The sequence below is a fragment of the Paramormyrops kingsleyae genome, chromosome 7 (assembly GCF_048594095.1).
Source record: "Paramormyrops kingsleyae isolate MSU_618 chromosome 7, PKINGS_0.4, whole genome shotgun sequence".
NCBI classification, from domain to species: Eukaryota; Metazoa; Chordata; class Actinopteri; order Osteoglossiformes; family Mormyridae; genus Paramormyrops; species Paramormyrops kingsleyae.
In genome coordinates this window covers 14954407-14970910 of record NC_132803.1, presented here as the reverse complement: position 1 = coordinate 14970910, position 16504 = coordinate 14954407, and the positions used below count along the sequence as shown (strand labels likewise).

The window sequence follows — 16504 nt, the reverse complement described above, 5'->3', positions numbered from 1 at the left end:
CACCTCCCTGTTGAGAGGATGGGCCTCCTTATTCATCATGGAGTGTAAAGTTAGGACACCATACCTCCAGCACCACTTACAAAGAGTCTGGGCTCATTCTTGTGATGGAACTAGTTTGTTCAGCCGCTTGACTTTACTCTCCAGCACATAACAGGACAGATTTGTGGCAGTTTTCTTTGCCGTTAATCTCATCCAGAAAAACAGTTGCCTCAGCACCTGTTGACTGCCTCAGAGTTGTTATTCCACTCCAGCCTGTCATTGGTGTAGATGAGAAGGTACTTAACACACTGTAACAGATCCCTACTGAAGTCCACCACAGTCGGTTTTGTCTTTGTGACAATAAGCCCCAGATGCTTTTTCTCAAACCACCCAGTACAGTTCTCCATCAGACATCTCTCCATCAGACAACTCTCCATCAGACATCTCTCCATCAGACATCAGACATAATAACTCTGCTCTTCCTTTACGGATAAACTGCACAATTGATGAATCATCTGAAGTCTATGACTAAGCAGGAATGATGACTGTACTGTCCTTTGAAACACCCCAGTCTTGTTCAGCATCACTTCCGAACATCAATTTCTGATGCAGACAAATGTCCTTAACCTCCCCTCCTTCTCTGCTTCACCAGTTTCCATGACTTTCTGGTTTACTCAATGAACATTCAGTAAAGCATACGTATGAAATGAAGCACCGGAATTCTTAATAACTAGTCAAAATATTTGTATTTCAAATAATCGTACTATATAAATCAGTGATGAGCATATTTTTTACCAGGGGTGGACCCTCCCTACTCGATAGATGAAAATTCTATTTGAACATATTGAGTTCAAGAATATTTAATTACATAGAAATTATATATCACTATTGCCCAAACGATTGATAGAGCCCCTCCCCTGGTAACTCTAAATTTACATCCAGACCCCCGGTTCTCTCTGTACACGGGGCTGTGGATTCCTGTTTGGCAGAAGTGGAAAATTCAGGTAAAATTTATTCAAAGCCAGAATAAGGTTTTGTTTCAACCAGCGAACTGAGTACTCTGTGACTGACTCTTTACAATTAACTGGTTTGTTGAAACAAACTTTGGTCTGGATTTGTACTTTTTGGACCTAAACTTTCCACCTCTACTGGTTAGGCAAAAGTCCCCTATGGTTTTGAGAACGTGGTGTATGAGTCTGTCACACCTCAACGTGAGAACGCGCGTCTGCAATTCTACCGCCGAAACGAAGGGGGTGCACTTATTAAAGCACTGCCGTCCATTTGCCGACTTCTCGCGTGATTTCGCCGTACCCGATGGCTGCCTGAAAAGCATGAGCTGCGCCTGGGAGCGTGATGTGAACAGTCTGTAAAAAACTAACAGTAACTTAAAAGCGACACGTCTGGAATTGGAGGCGCAGTTTTCAATACCTGGATTTTTTTTTTTGTGCGAATCGTACGCGATCGAAATGAGTTTGCTTGCCAAAATTGCGGAAATCGAGTCCGAGGTACTGAAAATCAATGAATCAACCCTATAGGCAGAACCAGGATCATTTAACTGTGTGTCAGACAGTCTGTCCGTCATCGTGTAGAAAGTGCACCTCGTTAGTTCTGTCACGTCCAGTTAATTTGAAAGGTTTTTGGACTAAATCGTCAGATTTCACTTATTCGAAACATGTTGACGTATATGATGAATTTACCAGTCGTTGCTGGTTAGCGCGCTCGTGGATGTTGTATGATATTAGCTACTTGAAAACTGTTTCAGGCATTAGATCATGAATTAGATTATGATCATGGAGGCTTATAACTTTGTGTCTGCTAACACAAGTGTGCACATGTATAATAAAACAGCGTGACATGTATAATGAAAACTTTAGCATCGCATATCACATACTCCCAGCATTAGCGTATATTACTAGGTACTTAGGTGAATACCCGAACTTTGTTTAGCTCCTATTTTTACTGTCGACGACTGATCTTTTGTCAAGTGAGGGCGCGCATTTTGAGCCCCGGTCTCGACCCCTGCCTCACTAACGCCCCATTCAACTGTATTGCAGATGGCTCGGACCCAGAAGAACAAGGCCACAGCTCACCACTTGGGGCTGCTGAAGGCTCGCTTGGCCAAGCTGCGGCGGGAGCTCATCACACCTAAGGGTGGCAGTGGTGGCGGTGCCGGGGAAGGTGGGCATCGCCGTGGAGACACAGCAAGGAGATCTGGCGCTCTGTTTTGTGGCATTGAGCCGCTCATGTCCACGTTGCCATGCCATTCCCCCAGGTTTTGACGTGGCGAAGACTGGTGACGCCCGCATCGGGTTCGTCGGGTTCCCGTCTGTAGGGAAGTCCACTCTGCTCAGCAACCTGGCAGGGGTGTACTCTGAGGTGGCAGCCTACGAGTTCACCACCCTCACCACCGTGCCAGGGGTCATCCGCTACAAGGGTGCTAAGATTCAGGTACGGTCAGGATCTTCCTGGCCTCTTTCTCCATCTGACTGAATAGCCTCCTCCATCATCCTGACACCTTGTGAATGTATGGGACCTGGTTGATTTGCTTGAACACTTTAACCTTTATCAGGTTTGTTAAATACTGATATGTTGAATGTTTCCTAGTGACACAGATGGAATTATCTACAATTTCTATGGTTTTTAAGAAGTGGGCCAAATTTTTGATAGCGAGGTTAGCATTCTGCTGGCAGACGTGGAGATTTCAGGTCCAGATAGCATAAATCCAGACCAAAATTTTGTTTCAATGGACCACTTCAGTACTCTGTGACTGTGACTCATTATACTCAACTGGTTGGTTGAAACAAGATTTTGGTCTGGATTTATACTCTCTGGACCTGAAATCTCCACCTCTGTCAACTGTTTTCTCAGTGTTCCTGAGCCAATGTGGTGAGTTTATTTATGTTCAGTTTTTCTGTCCACCAGCTACTGGATCTTCCAGGGATCATCGAGGGGGCCAAGGATGGAAAGGGCAGGGGGAGGCAGGTCATAGCAGGTAGGAGCTACATACCGTGGCCACTATTTATGGAGTAATTTTATTAGTCTGTTGCCCAGATTGGATTTTTAGGGTTCATCCACCCTCTTCTGCGCAGTGGCTCGAACCTGCAACCTGATCCTGATCGTGCTGGACGTGCTGAAGCCCCTGGGACACAAGAAGCTGATTGAGCACGAGCTGGAAGGCTTTGGGATCCGGCTCAATAAGAAGCCGCCCAACATCGGCTTCAAGAAGAAGGACAAGGGCGGAATCAACTTCACTGCCACGGTGAGCAGAGCGGGGAGCCTCGCCCCCTGCTGGCTGCTGGTGGGATAGCGCTGCTGGAGTTTGAAGGCGCCGCCTTTCTCTGTGACTCAGTGCTCCCAGAGTGAACTGGACTTGGAGACAGTGAAGAGCATCCTGGCTGAGTACAAAATCCACAACGCAGACGTCACCCTCCGCAGTGACTGCACGGCCGATGACCTCATCGACGTGGTGGAGGGAAACCGGTAAACAGCAGACCTTCAGATCCTACCCTCCCAAATAAGCTTGCACATCCCTCAGGTAATGTATGTGACCTTTCCAGCCTAGTATCACATTCTCATTGACACTCTTCCTTCCTTCCTTTTCTTTCTCCTCCCCTCCTTTTTTCCTTGCACCCTCCTCCTCCTGTCTTCCTTTCTGCTATTCCCTCCCACCTATGTTCCTCCCAGGGTTTACATCCCCTGCATTTATGTGCTGAACAAGATCGACCAGATCTCCATAGAGGAGCTGGACATCATCTACAAGGTGCCCCACTGCGTGCCCATCTCGGCGCACCACCGCTGGAATTTTGACGACCTGCTGGAGAGGATTTGGGACTACTTGCACCTCGTGCGCATGTAAGCTGCCCGCTCTGGGTGTCACTGAGCGACAGATGACGTTATGACCACTTCAGGCAGTTCTATGTGCCCAAAAAAGCCAACCGTATATCTCTGGGGCCGAGGCGGCGTGAAACTGCATGCGCTTTTTCAAAACAAGACAGCTGGGCGTGAACGTGCTGCATCTCCTTGCAGCTACACCAAGCCGAAAGGGCAGCTCCCAGACTACACGGCCCCCGTCGTGCTTCCTGATGGACGGACAGCCGTGGAGGACTTCTGCATGAAGATCCACAAGAACCTCATCAAAGAGTTCAAATAGTGAGCATCTCCATCGTGCCCGCATGGCTTACAGTCTGCATAGAGTGACTGCGGCGTTCAAGACCATAATTGCTATTTATAATTATTTTCAGCCCAAATTTATGCAGCTTGATGTGGTATTTATAGATCTCAGTAAATAGACTTGGATCAATTCAATATAAGTACTTGACTGTTTAAGGATGGGTGAGCAGTTAAGGTGAGTTCCTTAGCTGCCATGCTACCTGCTGCATGCCTGCCTGCCAAGTGCTATATCTGATCCCTTTGGGGTATATAATGGTATCTTTCCATCTAATCAGCCTAACCCTCCGTTTCATACAGACATGGCCAGTGAGTAAAATTAGAGTTTTCTGCCTCCACAGCGCCCTCGTGTGGGGTACGTCGGTCAAGCACAACCCTCAGAAGGTGGGGAAGGATCACATCCTGGAGGATGAGGATGTCATTCAGCTGGTCAAGAAGTAGAGGGACCGTTTAGATCCCCCCCCCCACATCCCTTCCTGTCCCCTCACCCTCACACCACAGCTTTAGATATGGTGAGGGGCTGGATGGACCCGGAGGGGCCTCAAAGTACAAACGGCGTCATCAGTGTTGTCATCTTGTTGTGCTTATGCACCGTTTTATTTGTCAATATATATGCCTGCAGAGTTGTGTTTAAAACATGCATTTTGGCAAGTATGGCTCACTAATCCATACGGGTAAAAACATCTTGGGGATGGTAAAGAGGCAATATAACTGAACATTATTCCGAAGTGCATCACTTAATTTCCACTGAGACGATCCTGCTCGAGGTAACATGTTTAAGTGGGTAGTTTTTTTTTTTTTAATATATATATATATTTTTGGCTGCTGTAATCATCTACGATCACGGCTAATACAGACATACCTTCCAGCAGGTAGCAATGTCTAAAATGTTTGTAAAGGATATTTTACGAGGCGGATTTAAAAAATGATGGACCTCACCGACAAACTCAGTCGTCCATGTTTAACTGGCTCTTTGCCAGAATGTGAATACATATGCTTGATGTTCCCTGATATATGGGGAAAATAAATTCTCAAACTGAGTTATTGCATTTCCTTATATGCATGCACAGTCCTGTTACTATTTTGGTGGTATCCGAGGAGGAGCCTGATCAAAGTGCGTGAAGGAATTTTACAGCTGTGATATGTCATTTGGGTGGTTTTTTTTGGGGGGTGTCTAAATGGTTGTCAGCATGTTAATAAGTACTGCAGTGTGCGTTTTGCTGGCTGTGGGTGATTCCTTGTGAGATGCCATTAAGTAACTAAGAAAACTTGATGAACTTGGCTGGGAGAGCATGAAGCTCTGGGCTCTCACATTCCTGCCTTTTCCTGCTCCAGCCTGAATCCTCATTACTTAGCCTTGATTGAGATTTTTTATTTATTTATTTTTTTTAAATAAATTGATTGCAGCACATGTTTCAGATCAGGCTTGACAGACTGCAGATCCCTGTCTTGTTTCATTAATGTAAGATTTTAAAGAGCGGTCGTGAAATTTGTTTACTTTTCATTTGTGAAATTCAAGTAGAACAGAAAAACTGATTCTGTTTCCCGTTTTACCTAGTTTATGAATTATTGAATAAGCTACTCTGGTCAGAAACTAAAAAGTATTAAGTCCTCTTCATTTACAGCAATGGGCAAAGATGAAAAATAGAGAAACGCCTTTGATATTTTTCACATTTTTTTTTTTTTTCCTCTTTCAGTTAGCAATAATCTTATTTCATGCGACTGAAAAACGTAATGCATTCTGTGCAGTCAGGCCAATCAAGCTTGAGTAATTAATGGTTCAGCTGCAGTGAAAACCAGCAAAATCCCACCACCCTCCGGACCGGAGCTGGAACCACCGCATTGGGGCGGAGCAAGTAGCATCACGGTTTATTTGGTGTTATAAATGTCAGATAACTGGGCCTGAGAAGGAGCTGAAACTGAGTCTGATGTCTTGCACGTTACTAAAAACTGATTTGGAGACATTGTACCAAAAACAGGGGGGCAGGGATCAATGGAAAGGCCAATAGCCTTCAGAAGCCCAGAACTTTTATCAAGTTCAGCGCTCCTGGTTCATGAGTGGGGGCTTTAGTGAGAAACATTCCTGCAGTTTTCAGTGCAATGAACAACAGCCCTGTCCTAACAGGGAAGCATGGCGAGATGGACACAGGTCCCAAAGTCGTTTGGCTTCTAGACAGGACAAAGGGAGACGGGTGCAGCAATCTGTGTTCACAGCTTCTGATGGAGCGGCCCTGTCGTATCTGGACCAGCCTCAGTTGGCCAATGGGAAGAGCACTGCAGACTGCCTCACCCCACCCCACCCACTTTGCCTCTACTCTTGTGAATTATAGTAGCACTTTAGCTAATGAAACGGTTTGGGTCCAGGCAGTAATAAAAGCCATTAAGTGAGTAAAGAGCTTCCCCCCCTAATGAAATTAAAGTCCTGCCCCTTTGGGGAGAGGACACATTGTATTAATATTTATGAAGTGCAGAAGCAAACGCAACCCCCCACCCTACCCCAAATGCCTCCCAAAGAAAATGCAACTCTCCACCTTTGGGGGAGGGGGATGTGGATGGTATGCTCTTAGAACAGTCTTTTCAGTTCAGTCTCGACATCCAAACTCATGAGTTCACAGCAGCTCTCGGGCTGCCTCCCAGTTTGGGGTTCCCTATGGTGCGGGTCCACCCCACCAATGGGAACAAGCCGCCTTCCACCTTGGAGACCACATCTGGAAAGCCTACATAGGTTGGTGATTGAGGTAAGAAACACTTAAAGTGGCTTGATTTCCTGATGCACATTGATGGGAAATTACTTGCAGATAAGGCTACAAATCTTCAGGGTTTGATGTCCTGACTGACTCAAGATCTTTTTCTTGGTTTAATCATAGTGTCTTTCGTAGAGAAGATGAGGGAATTCAATAGATGTGACTTTGGAAAATGTGCTGGGAATGTAGACATTTTCAAAGTCATGTCCCCACTGTCAAAGAAGGTCTAAACCACGGAGAGTGATCAGGTTCAAATGAATGGGGAGATACGGGTGAGGGATGGAGAGGAATAAATGTAGCAGGAGGAAATGGGGTCAATGCTGGGTTAAAACACTATAGATACTGACAGCTGCAGAGAAGCAAGTGAGAAAGTCAGACATTCCAATGGACCAGCCAGTGGACAGGTAGGGAGAAATGGAGGATATTGCATGAACCTGATGAGACCTGATGAGCAATGATATTCTGTGAATTCACACTCATCTACCGTTCCATCTCCCCATCCATGTGTCCTTTTTGGCTAAGCCCTATGATGTGGTTGTCTGCCTGCATGTTCTCTCTGTTCGCCCGCTAGCTGCCGTCGTCTTTGTCTTCATACTGAGGAGGTCATGTCACTGTCCATTGCCAACCAAACCCCCAAGGCCCTGTCTAAAATAGCCCACGGGGGATTGGGAAAGGGGGGCAATAATTTTGTTATTCAATTCTCTAAATCCTCTTAGGAGTTGGTGGGGGAGAGCGGGGGCTTGTCGTTGATTTACTGTCCATCAGTCATGTCCATTTTGTCAGACCCAATTTCGTTAGGAGCCCATTGGCCATTCAGCCAAGGTCCACTATGTGAGTCTGGGTGTGGTGGACTCAATAGAACGATAACGAAAGACAACATCAGCCTATCCAGTCTTCAGTACCTTTATTGGCTCAAGAACAGACTGATGTCAATGTGTCAACCTCTTCCTATGCGAATAACAGCGACTAAATGAACGCAACTCCTGGAAGAGGGAAAAAATCAGTCAACCAGATTTCTATAGATTCAAGTTTTAGCTGTTGTTCTGTAACTCGAGCTGTTGGCAGTTTATTTTAAAGAAATCTGCTTTTCAGATATGATGTAGCTTAGCAATGACAGCGATGCGATGCGGAGGGGGCGGAGCGAGGCAGGGCTCCTACGCATAAGAAGGCGGGGTCCACATTTTTCCGCAGTGGACATGACTTGGGCCAAATCCTTTTGTCTCCGAGTTGCTCACCTCTGCATCATACGTTATGCGCCGCCTCCCTCCCCACCCAATTCGATCGGCTCAGAAGGACAGCGACTCATCCGCTCCCTCATCGCGCACAAAACGCCGAAGCCGCCCTTCGCCCCTCTGCTGCTGCCACCATTTTGGCGTTGAGCTTTGGGTCGAATTCTTCAACACTGAGCGGTAAGTTCGACGAAGACCTGCAATTAGACTACCTTGAACCAAAATGGGGAAGAACTGAAAAGGGGGGGGGGGGGATTTAAAGGTTTGGTAGCCAGAATAATGGAGTCGCACTCTTAGCCAAGATTAGATTGGGGGAGACGTGATCACCAGACAGGTATGCTTAGGGACTCTGAATTAATTCCCAGAGATTTGTGCTCATGTACACTGTTGTCCATTTGCTCTATGGTTGATGGTCTATGTGAATGTGCCGTATAATTGTTTGGCATTGGCATGTTGAGTAGTCTTAGTGAGATAGACTTCCTCGCTGGGTGTATGGGGACCTCAGGGTGGGGTGGGGTGTGGGGATCTGTGATCAAGCCCATTTGCCTGCTTGCTACAGAGATTCTGCCGGCTTCCCAGGCTCTCACCCCGGTTGCCCGGGACCCCATTGTGCTTGATCTAACCATGTGGTTCCCCCTCGGTCCATGGTTGTGCCAAGCACTCTGGGGTCCCGTGAGCCCCATCCTCCAGCTTACAGCCCTGACCCGATCCAAAGAACGAAGCCTGCAATAAGAAGTCTGCCTTGGCGGCGACAACCCTGTCCGATACCTATACACCCGAGACAAAGACATTTTGTTAATTCATTGTGATCAACTCTGTCAGACTATTACTACCTTGCAATGTCAGCTTATTCTGAATTCTGAATAAATTTGAAGAGGCTCAACTATTACATCTATGTTTATTGCTTTTGCGTGATTATTGACTAAATTCACAATGGAATCAGTATTAAACAAAAGGTGCTACTATTACTACTAATTAATACTACTATTGTGTATGTACCTCCAGCTGAATTTTCAGGGATTTACTAAATTTACAGATGACTCTGGGTATTGCAAGAAATAGCAGCACGCAGAAGTATCCTGGGAAAATTTTGATATCATGTTGATTTTAACTGTTAATCAGTCTATTCATCATTTTTCTCTTGGTGTACAAAAGCGTTAGATAAAAAGCACCATGAACCATACAATGAATAATCTCATAACCTGTCAACTAGCCGCTTTCATTTTAAGCTCAGTTGCACTGTCTATTAAACTAAAAAATCTGAGTCAGAGAGAAACACAATAGTGGACGAGGTTTGAGTTTTCCTTAAAGCTAGCAGAAATAGCACCAGTAAAGAAACCAAAAATGGCACTCTGCTTACATTACAGTGGTATAAGAGGAACACAAGACAAGGCTTTTCATTGATTTGGCAGATAGCGTCAAATTCACACCAGTGGTAAGTAGCATACAAGTCTACACACAAAGTCTCGTAGGGGATGCTGATGGAAAATTGTGGATAGAATTCTACACGATCACTGCATATTTGAACCCAATGGGCAGCCTGTGGTTAGCCTGACTGACATCATTGCAGCTGCATCCACTTTATGAAAGCGTCATTAACGCAATTTTAGAGGTGAAAAATCCTCAGTGCAAAGTCATCTTAATTCAAGAAAAAAAAAATTCTAATTTTAAAACTAGTCTAGAAATAGAGAAGACCGCTCTGTGTCATCATTAACCTTCATTAGTGTCCGAGGTCACGACAAATGACCGGCTGACAGACATTTTGTTCAATGTGTATTTGAGATGAGGTGGCAGGTGGGGGAGAGGAATATGTATGATAGCTGGACCTCAGAAAGCAAACAAGTCAATAAAAAAAAATATTATTATTATTATTATTTATTGGAAAAATCAAAGACAAATCACAGCAGGCATGTAAAAGGCAGCACACTTGGTTGCGAGCCTTCAGACAGCTGTCCATCCATCGTGAGCATGGAAGTGGGCTTTTGGGGCTGAAGGAGACTGATCAGATTGCCCGCACAGAATTCCAGACTCCATGTCGGCTGTCATTCGCTCGCACTCTCAGCACACAGTATGTGAAACATTAAAAGGGTTCCGTGCACATGTGGTTCATCTCCAAAGGCTGCCAAGTTAAGGACAACTGGGGAAGCACAGCGGGCCTGTCATTAAAGCGGGCTCTGGCCCGGGACAGCCATAGCCCTACATTCACGCCGCATCCCTGGCATCATGGGCAACCATATCCTGAATCATATAACTGCTCATTGCTCCATGGTGAACTGCATTCAGTAGCTGAGCAGGGGACTCTGGTTATGGTGGTCCATGGTAACAGGGGATGTTATTAGCTGCTCTGTGGGAGACATACATGAAGGACATGTAAAGTCAGGAACTAAATCAAGTAAAGTTAGTAAACTAAGCTGGATCATCATAATATTGGCATGGTAAGTGCTGCACGCGCACATGCACACACAGATACACATAGACACACAGAACTATTTGGGCTCTAAATACTCTAAAATTACATTGTGGGTTAAATCATCATAGATGCAAGTTTATATGGAATATAAACTTGCATATAATGGAATATTAACCTAAACCAGCAGCCCCTCACATTATCTGAATGGCCCACAATTCAAACAGAATGTGGAAAGCTAATGAGACAGCAGTAACAAAGCCCTCCACTGTCTGGGGATAGCCCATCCATAGCCCATCCACTTAAACGGAAGTGACCTTTTTCCCAGTGTCATATATGCATCCATCTTTCTCCAGGATAACCTCCCTCATTGTACCCTTGCCCTCCACTGCAGGGCGTGCAAAACTAAATATATAAGACAATGCTGGGGCATTCACTGCAGTCACTGCAGTCTAGTTAGCCTTCAATAAAACTGTTCACACAATTTATTGGATATGAAATATCATAAGGACCTACATGACATGCCAGAACAGTCCAGCATGCATTTAAAATTTGGAATCACAATTTGGAATCGCAGAGAGAAAAATCAGAGTGTGTAAAAAAAAAAAAAAAAAAAAAAACACAGAATACTGCCACAAATATTTTCTCAAGTGCCTTCACATCTCTTACCAAGGTTGCTAGGGGCGGGAAACCCGACCTTGCTAGGTGACCCCAATACCGTGACATCAACTCAAAAGGCAGGAGAAGGCCGCTGCAGTGATTAAAACATGCACTCACGCCCAAACCCATCTGACACAACACTACAGCTGGGTCAGGAAGTGAGAAACACCTTAAGCACTGACAGCTGTGTCACGTGACATAGGGCACCCAATGAGGGATCGCCGAGACAGGTTTACACGGTTATCGAGGATACTTTGTCGTGACAACAAATTCCATTACAGCATATGGGAAACATACAAATGTAACAATTTGGGGGGAAAAAAAAAAAGTATAAGGAACCATATTCTCACATTACCAGAATGTTTCTTTCACTCTGTACAGAGTTATATAAACTCTAAGGGGTTTGAAACCAACTCTCTGTCAATCTGATGTCCACATTAACAGACTGACACTCCTACTTACAGTGGGAGCCAAATGAAACGAAATGTGGAAAGAGGTCCGTCGAGTTTCCTACAGCTTGGGATTGATTTCCAAAACCGACAGACGACAAAGTGAGCACTATTGATGCAGAGGCTTCACTGAAACACAAACTAAGCTGGCACCAGCACACAATAAATGAGCTTTTGAAAATTGCTTGGCGCTGAGGATGTCACGGCTGAAATAAGACACTAGAGGTTATTCACTGAAAGGCTGTTAAAGGTGACCAAGTCATCCGACATCCCTAAAGACCTAAGAGAACGGCAAAGCAGGTGAAAAATCCTCCGTTTTGCAACTAGCAAAACATCACTGTTTTCACAAACAGGATCCCTAAATCCGCTTGTCTGACTGGGGGCAAGTGCCACATGAGCGCAAAGTCTCGTCAGAAGGTTCCTGGCGCCGCGTTCAGATAGCACCACTACTCTCTCTCCCAGATATTTGGCATTTAGTTACGGAGGTAACAGTACAGTGCCTAGACAACGCCTTCAGGGTACCACGAATGTCCGGTGAGTGAGCATATCCTTACCCATTCCAGTTAACGTTATTTTTCTGAGCGGGGAACTAAATGGCCAGCATAACAGGAGCAGCCCACTCAGTTCACTGGTTCACAATGTTCAAATGTCTGGTGTGCCATCAAATGCTCTCAGGAGTGAAACTGTCTTGGCGTGGGCCCCAAGGTGCTCTGAATGTGGCGCTCTGCCAGGTCCCTCCACCACATTACAGAAACACAGTCCTGCTATTTGGTAGTGCAGAGTATGGGGGCGTGTCCGAGGGAGGGCTCCGCCCCCTCACGCTGGCCAGACCCACTCTCAAGCGTACTCCATGCGGCCGGGACCCCCTGCACGCCCAGTGTCTGCACTATGGAATTCCTGCATGGGTTTGACCATGCTCATGTAGTCCTGCATGCCCACCTCCTGGTTGCGGGCCCGCAGAGCAGCAGCATGCAGCTTCTCCAGGAAGTCGGGCATTCCTGAAGGGCAGGGAGAGCAGAGGTCAGGGAGGGCATGATGCCAGGAGAAAGAGGGCAACAACGGAAGACTGCATCACTCAAAGTGGAATTGACACTCTGCTAGCCAAACACAGTGCGATGCACTTTTACGCTACAATCACCAGGGCCCTGGCTACACGGGCAAATCACGGCAACACGCCCATGGTCAGTGTCAGACTCGTGGCGGCGCAGGGAGCTCCTCACCGCTGGACACCATCCAGCTGACACAGTAGCGTGGGATGGCAGTCTGGGGGTCATCTCTGTAGGTCAGCAGGTAGTCGAAGCCATTCTGTGCTCAGGAGCAGAAAGAGAGCCTATCAAATAACTGGTCTAAAGGTCCGATGAGCAGCTAAGTGTCTGTCAGTTGCCACAAACCAGCCCACCCCCAAGCCAACCACTGACCTCATCAAAAGACCGGTGTGGACGAATAACCATCTGAGACTGATAGGAGTGCACCCGGACGAAGTCCTTTGTTTCTGGAACTAAGGGGTGTTCCACAGCCCTGCAGAGAGAGCAAGACGGGATTGAGTTGGGGGAGTCTGTTGTGACAGTGCCACCTACTGGTAAGGAGGCCAGATGACAAAATGCACCTGGAAAACAGCACCATGAGGTTCTTCTCCACATCCACGTCGTAGCGACGTACGTAAACATAGTCTCTGGAGTACATGGGATACTGTGGGTGATACAGAAAAAAAAATAAAAAATAACTATGTATAACAAGGTCTATAACTTTACAGGCTACCGATTCAACAAAACACTGCCACATTCTAAACTGGAAACAAGTGAAGGCAGGCTAATTTTATTATTTAAAATTTTTAATGGTAAAGTCTCAGAATATCCTAGCATAAATCAATAGTTACCAATCAATGAGAGTCAAAAATAGCATAATATGACAACAAATAAGACAATCACCAATTAGCACTGTATTCATCACAGTAAATGGACCTTACTGGGAAATGTGTGGCCCAGTGCACAACTTCCGTGCCGGTACTGGCATCCCTGTCCACCACATCTAGTTTAATCACCAGGGAATCCCACTTTTTCCTGTACTCTGTGTCCAGCTGCGACAGAAGGGCAGAAATCCCAAAACAGAAAAACAGTCAAACTCAAAAACAGATTAAACCTGCTTAAGAAAGTCCATCCCCTTATTAAGATGAATAATTTCTTGAAAAATAGATTTTGTCTATGGCAACATCCCTTAATGCCAGTTTTTCCACAATTTACAGTATCAGTGGCAAGACGGCTCATGCTAATACTGCACACATGGAGACTCTACCTGGACATTGAAGAACTGCCTGGGGGTGATGTCATTGTAGGTCCCCAACACTACAGAGAAGACAGAGACAGAACAGGGTGTGAAAATAACAGGAAGGCAGGCAGCCCATCCAATCAGGATAAGGGGGTCAGCTGACCACAGACAGGCAAACTAATATACATTGAAGTCAAAGGCTCGTCTCAGGTTAAGGCAAACAAAGCCACCAGTAACAGACCTCTGTATTCATAAAGATGGCTGTTCAAGATGGGCTTGCGCCACACCCAGAAGTTCTTCTTCTCCATGACAATTTCCCAGCCAGAGTCTTGCTGTCCTGGAGTCTTTGCTGGACAGGGGGTCTGGTTCTTTATCTGCTCCATCATTTGGAGCTCTTCAGCTGACCTACAAACACAGAGTAGACAAAGTTTACTTCATTCTAATTTGCAATTATATGTATTACAGGCTCACACAAAAAAATAAAACTCTTACACACATATTAAGGTGCGTGTATGTGGATTTGGAAAATGTAGTATTGTAAACAATTTCCGTGTACTGCTAGAAGTGTAGAAGTCGCAGGTCGGGCCAAGCAACACGCCTCGGTGTTATTCAATATCGCGATACTATTTGATTATGCTTGTTATTTGCATTTAACGAACAGTGTCCAGTTTTATGACCATGTGCTACTTCGGCGGGCTTTAAATTAATTTTACGTTAAGTCAAATTAAGTATTGCATAGTGCTCTGCAGATGAATTAAGTGCAATGTATATTATATGAAAAGGTGATGCGGCTGCTGACTCGGTCCTGACTGGGCACCTGCACGGAACAACCTTTTAAAATCAGCCGCACAATGTCATTGGGCACGCTGATAAAGCACGATACTATTAAGCCAATATTTACCAGAGATAGTAGCTTTACTAACCACACAATGACATCTTTAATAGCCTGCTCTAATAGCGATTTATTTGCAATTTCGCTGCCTACCTTCGGATTTCTTCGTCTCGAATCTTCTCATCTTCCCACATGAAGATTCCGGCCAGCGCCGCCACCAACTTGCCCACCTTGCAGTGCTTGTTCTGGAAGCGGTACCAGAAAGAGCCCACGAGGCTCCAGCGAGTGTTCTCGGCATATAGGTTCGAGTACAGCTCGCCGATCTGACAAGCTCGCCGGAGCCTCTGGCCAGTGACAAAACTGCACTGGTTGGCGAGTAAGGAAAACATGGTTTTCCGCCTGTTATCGTGCCCGCTCCCCTTAGCACCGGCCTTATAAAGACGCGAAAGTCTACTTCCGAGCCACTCCCCGGCCCAATTTCTGCTTTTCCCTAGCTTCTCACTGCAGAATCCACTGAAGGTCTGGATCCGCGCAGTAACCCCGAAAATCGGGCGGCGTCGGAGAAACGGAAACATTTTTGTTTACGAAGCAAACACGCTCCTGACAGCGGTATCAAAAAGTCGTGCAGAAGTCAGTGACTGCAATCTGCAACGCACAGATACACAGTTGTACAGTTAGCCAACTATCCCAACACCCCGAGTAATAACATGTCGGCCGAGCAGGAAGGCCAAAATCTTCGCGATTGCTTTCCAGTCAGCCGATAAACCCTTTCTACGTCGGTTTATATGAATACGCTTCAGAGTGGTGACAGCTTTGCAGTCAAACGACAGTTGTCTGACCTGACAATCAAACTGAACCACGAGCACTTCGCGAAGATTGTAAGCAATTCGGAAAAAAAGCGGCGTTTCTGTGCAACGCTTTGTTTCTTCAAGTAAAATAAACTGCGTAACGTCTACTTTTTCGTTTGGTTAAGTTTCCAAACTAATCTTTTCGACGTGATTATCCAAAATACAAAGAGCATCAACAAGTTCACTGTAAATACGATTATATAATACAAACAATTCAAACGATGCTAACAAGGTGTTTGAAAGAGATACACAATATTGAAGATTTGTACCACCGTCACCAGCAGCTAACGGGCAATACCCTTCAGTACCCTTTGTCAGCTGGCAAGCTACCTATCCTATCCTAAATTGTGGCTTGGCTTGTAACCCTGTACCACACCATGCTTTGCACACAGGCTCATTAACCAGTTACGCTGACAGTTCTAGAACAAAGTTGACAAAAGCTCTACTCCCATTGGTTTTCGTCAACAGAAGTACAATTCTCATTTGTTGTCGTTACTGTCGTTCTCAAAGTTAACCAATCACATCGCACTCGCGATCCCTAGCATGCTCGAGATCTTGAAAACGTCAGGAAAAAGAACGTCAGAAAAACACGACGGCACTGGCACGGCCCCTTGAAAAGATGACCTAGTAGCGTGCCTGTGAAAGAAGCAGTCGTCGTCTTTTTCACATATCATCGTTCTACATGTATAAACATAGATTCTTCACGCGTATGCTTTCTAGAGAATAAGGTAAATAAAATATATTTACCAAGGCTATGTGCTGGTCAGAAAAAAAGCTGTGCCTACGTATAATTCAAGCGTTGGACCCTGACTAGGCGGGAGAGTGACGCATTTGAGACAGCTATAGTTGCGAAGAGTGTACTTATTGCACCCGGAATCTGTTGTGCATTTGTTTTGGAATTGCCCTGTTGTCACGAATTTCTGG

The 16504-nt window shown here is 45.6% G+C and overlaps 2 protein-coding genes across 2 annotated transcripts; one reads left to right on the top strand and one right to left on the bottom strand.

Moving 5' to 3' along the window:
• The first annotated feature begins 1268 nt into the window (after nt 1-1268).
• Nucleotides 1269-5186, top strand: drg1 (developmentally regulated GTP binding protein 1). The gene is made up of 9 exons (XM_023822989.2): nt 1269-1484; nt 2034-2157; nt 2252-2427; nt 2902-2971; nt 3069-3238; nt 3329-3459; nt 3664-3831; nt 4006-4128; nt 4488-5186. The coding sequence occupies exons 1-9, from the start codon at nt 1446-1448 to the stop codon at nt 4585-4587; spliced, it is 1101 nt and encodes a 366-aa protein (XP_023678757.1). The 5' UTR covers nt 1269-1445; the 3' UTR covers nt 4588-5186.
• Nucleotides 5187-9976: 4790 nt separating this feature from the next.
• stard7 (StAR related lipid transfer domain containing 7) lies at nt 9977-16061 on the bottom strand. The gene is made up of 8 exons (XM_023823337.2): nt 14886-16061; nt 14142-14305; nt 13928-13977; nt 13602-13712; nt 13242-13324; nt 13054-13153; nt 12856-12940; nt 9977-12633 (listed from the first exon to the last, which is right to left on the bottom strand). Exons 1-8 carry the CDS (start codon nt 15305-15307, stop codon nt 12473-12475), a joined length of 1176 nt encoding a protein of 391 aa, XP_023679105.1. The 5' UTR covers nt 15308-16061; the 3' UTR covers nt 9977-12472.
• Between the last annotated feature and the right edge of the window lie 443 nt (nt 16062-16504).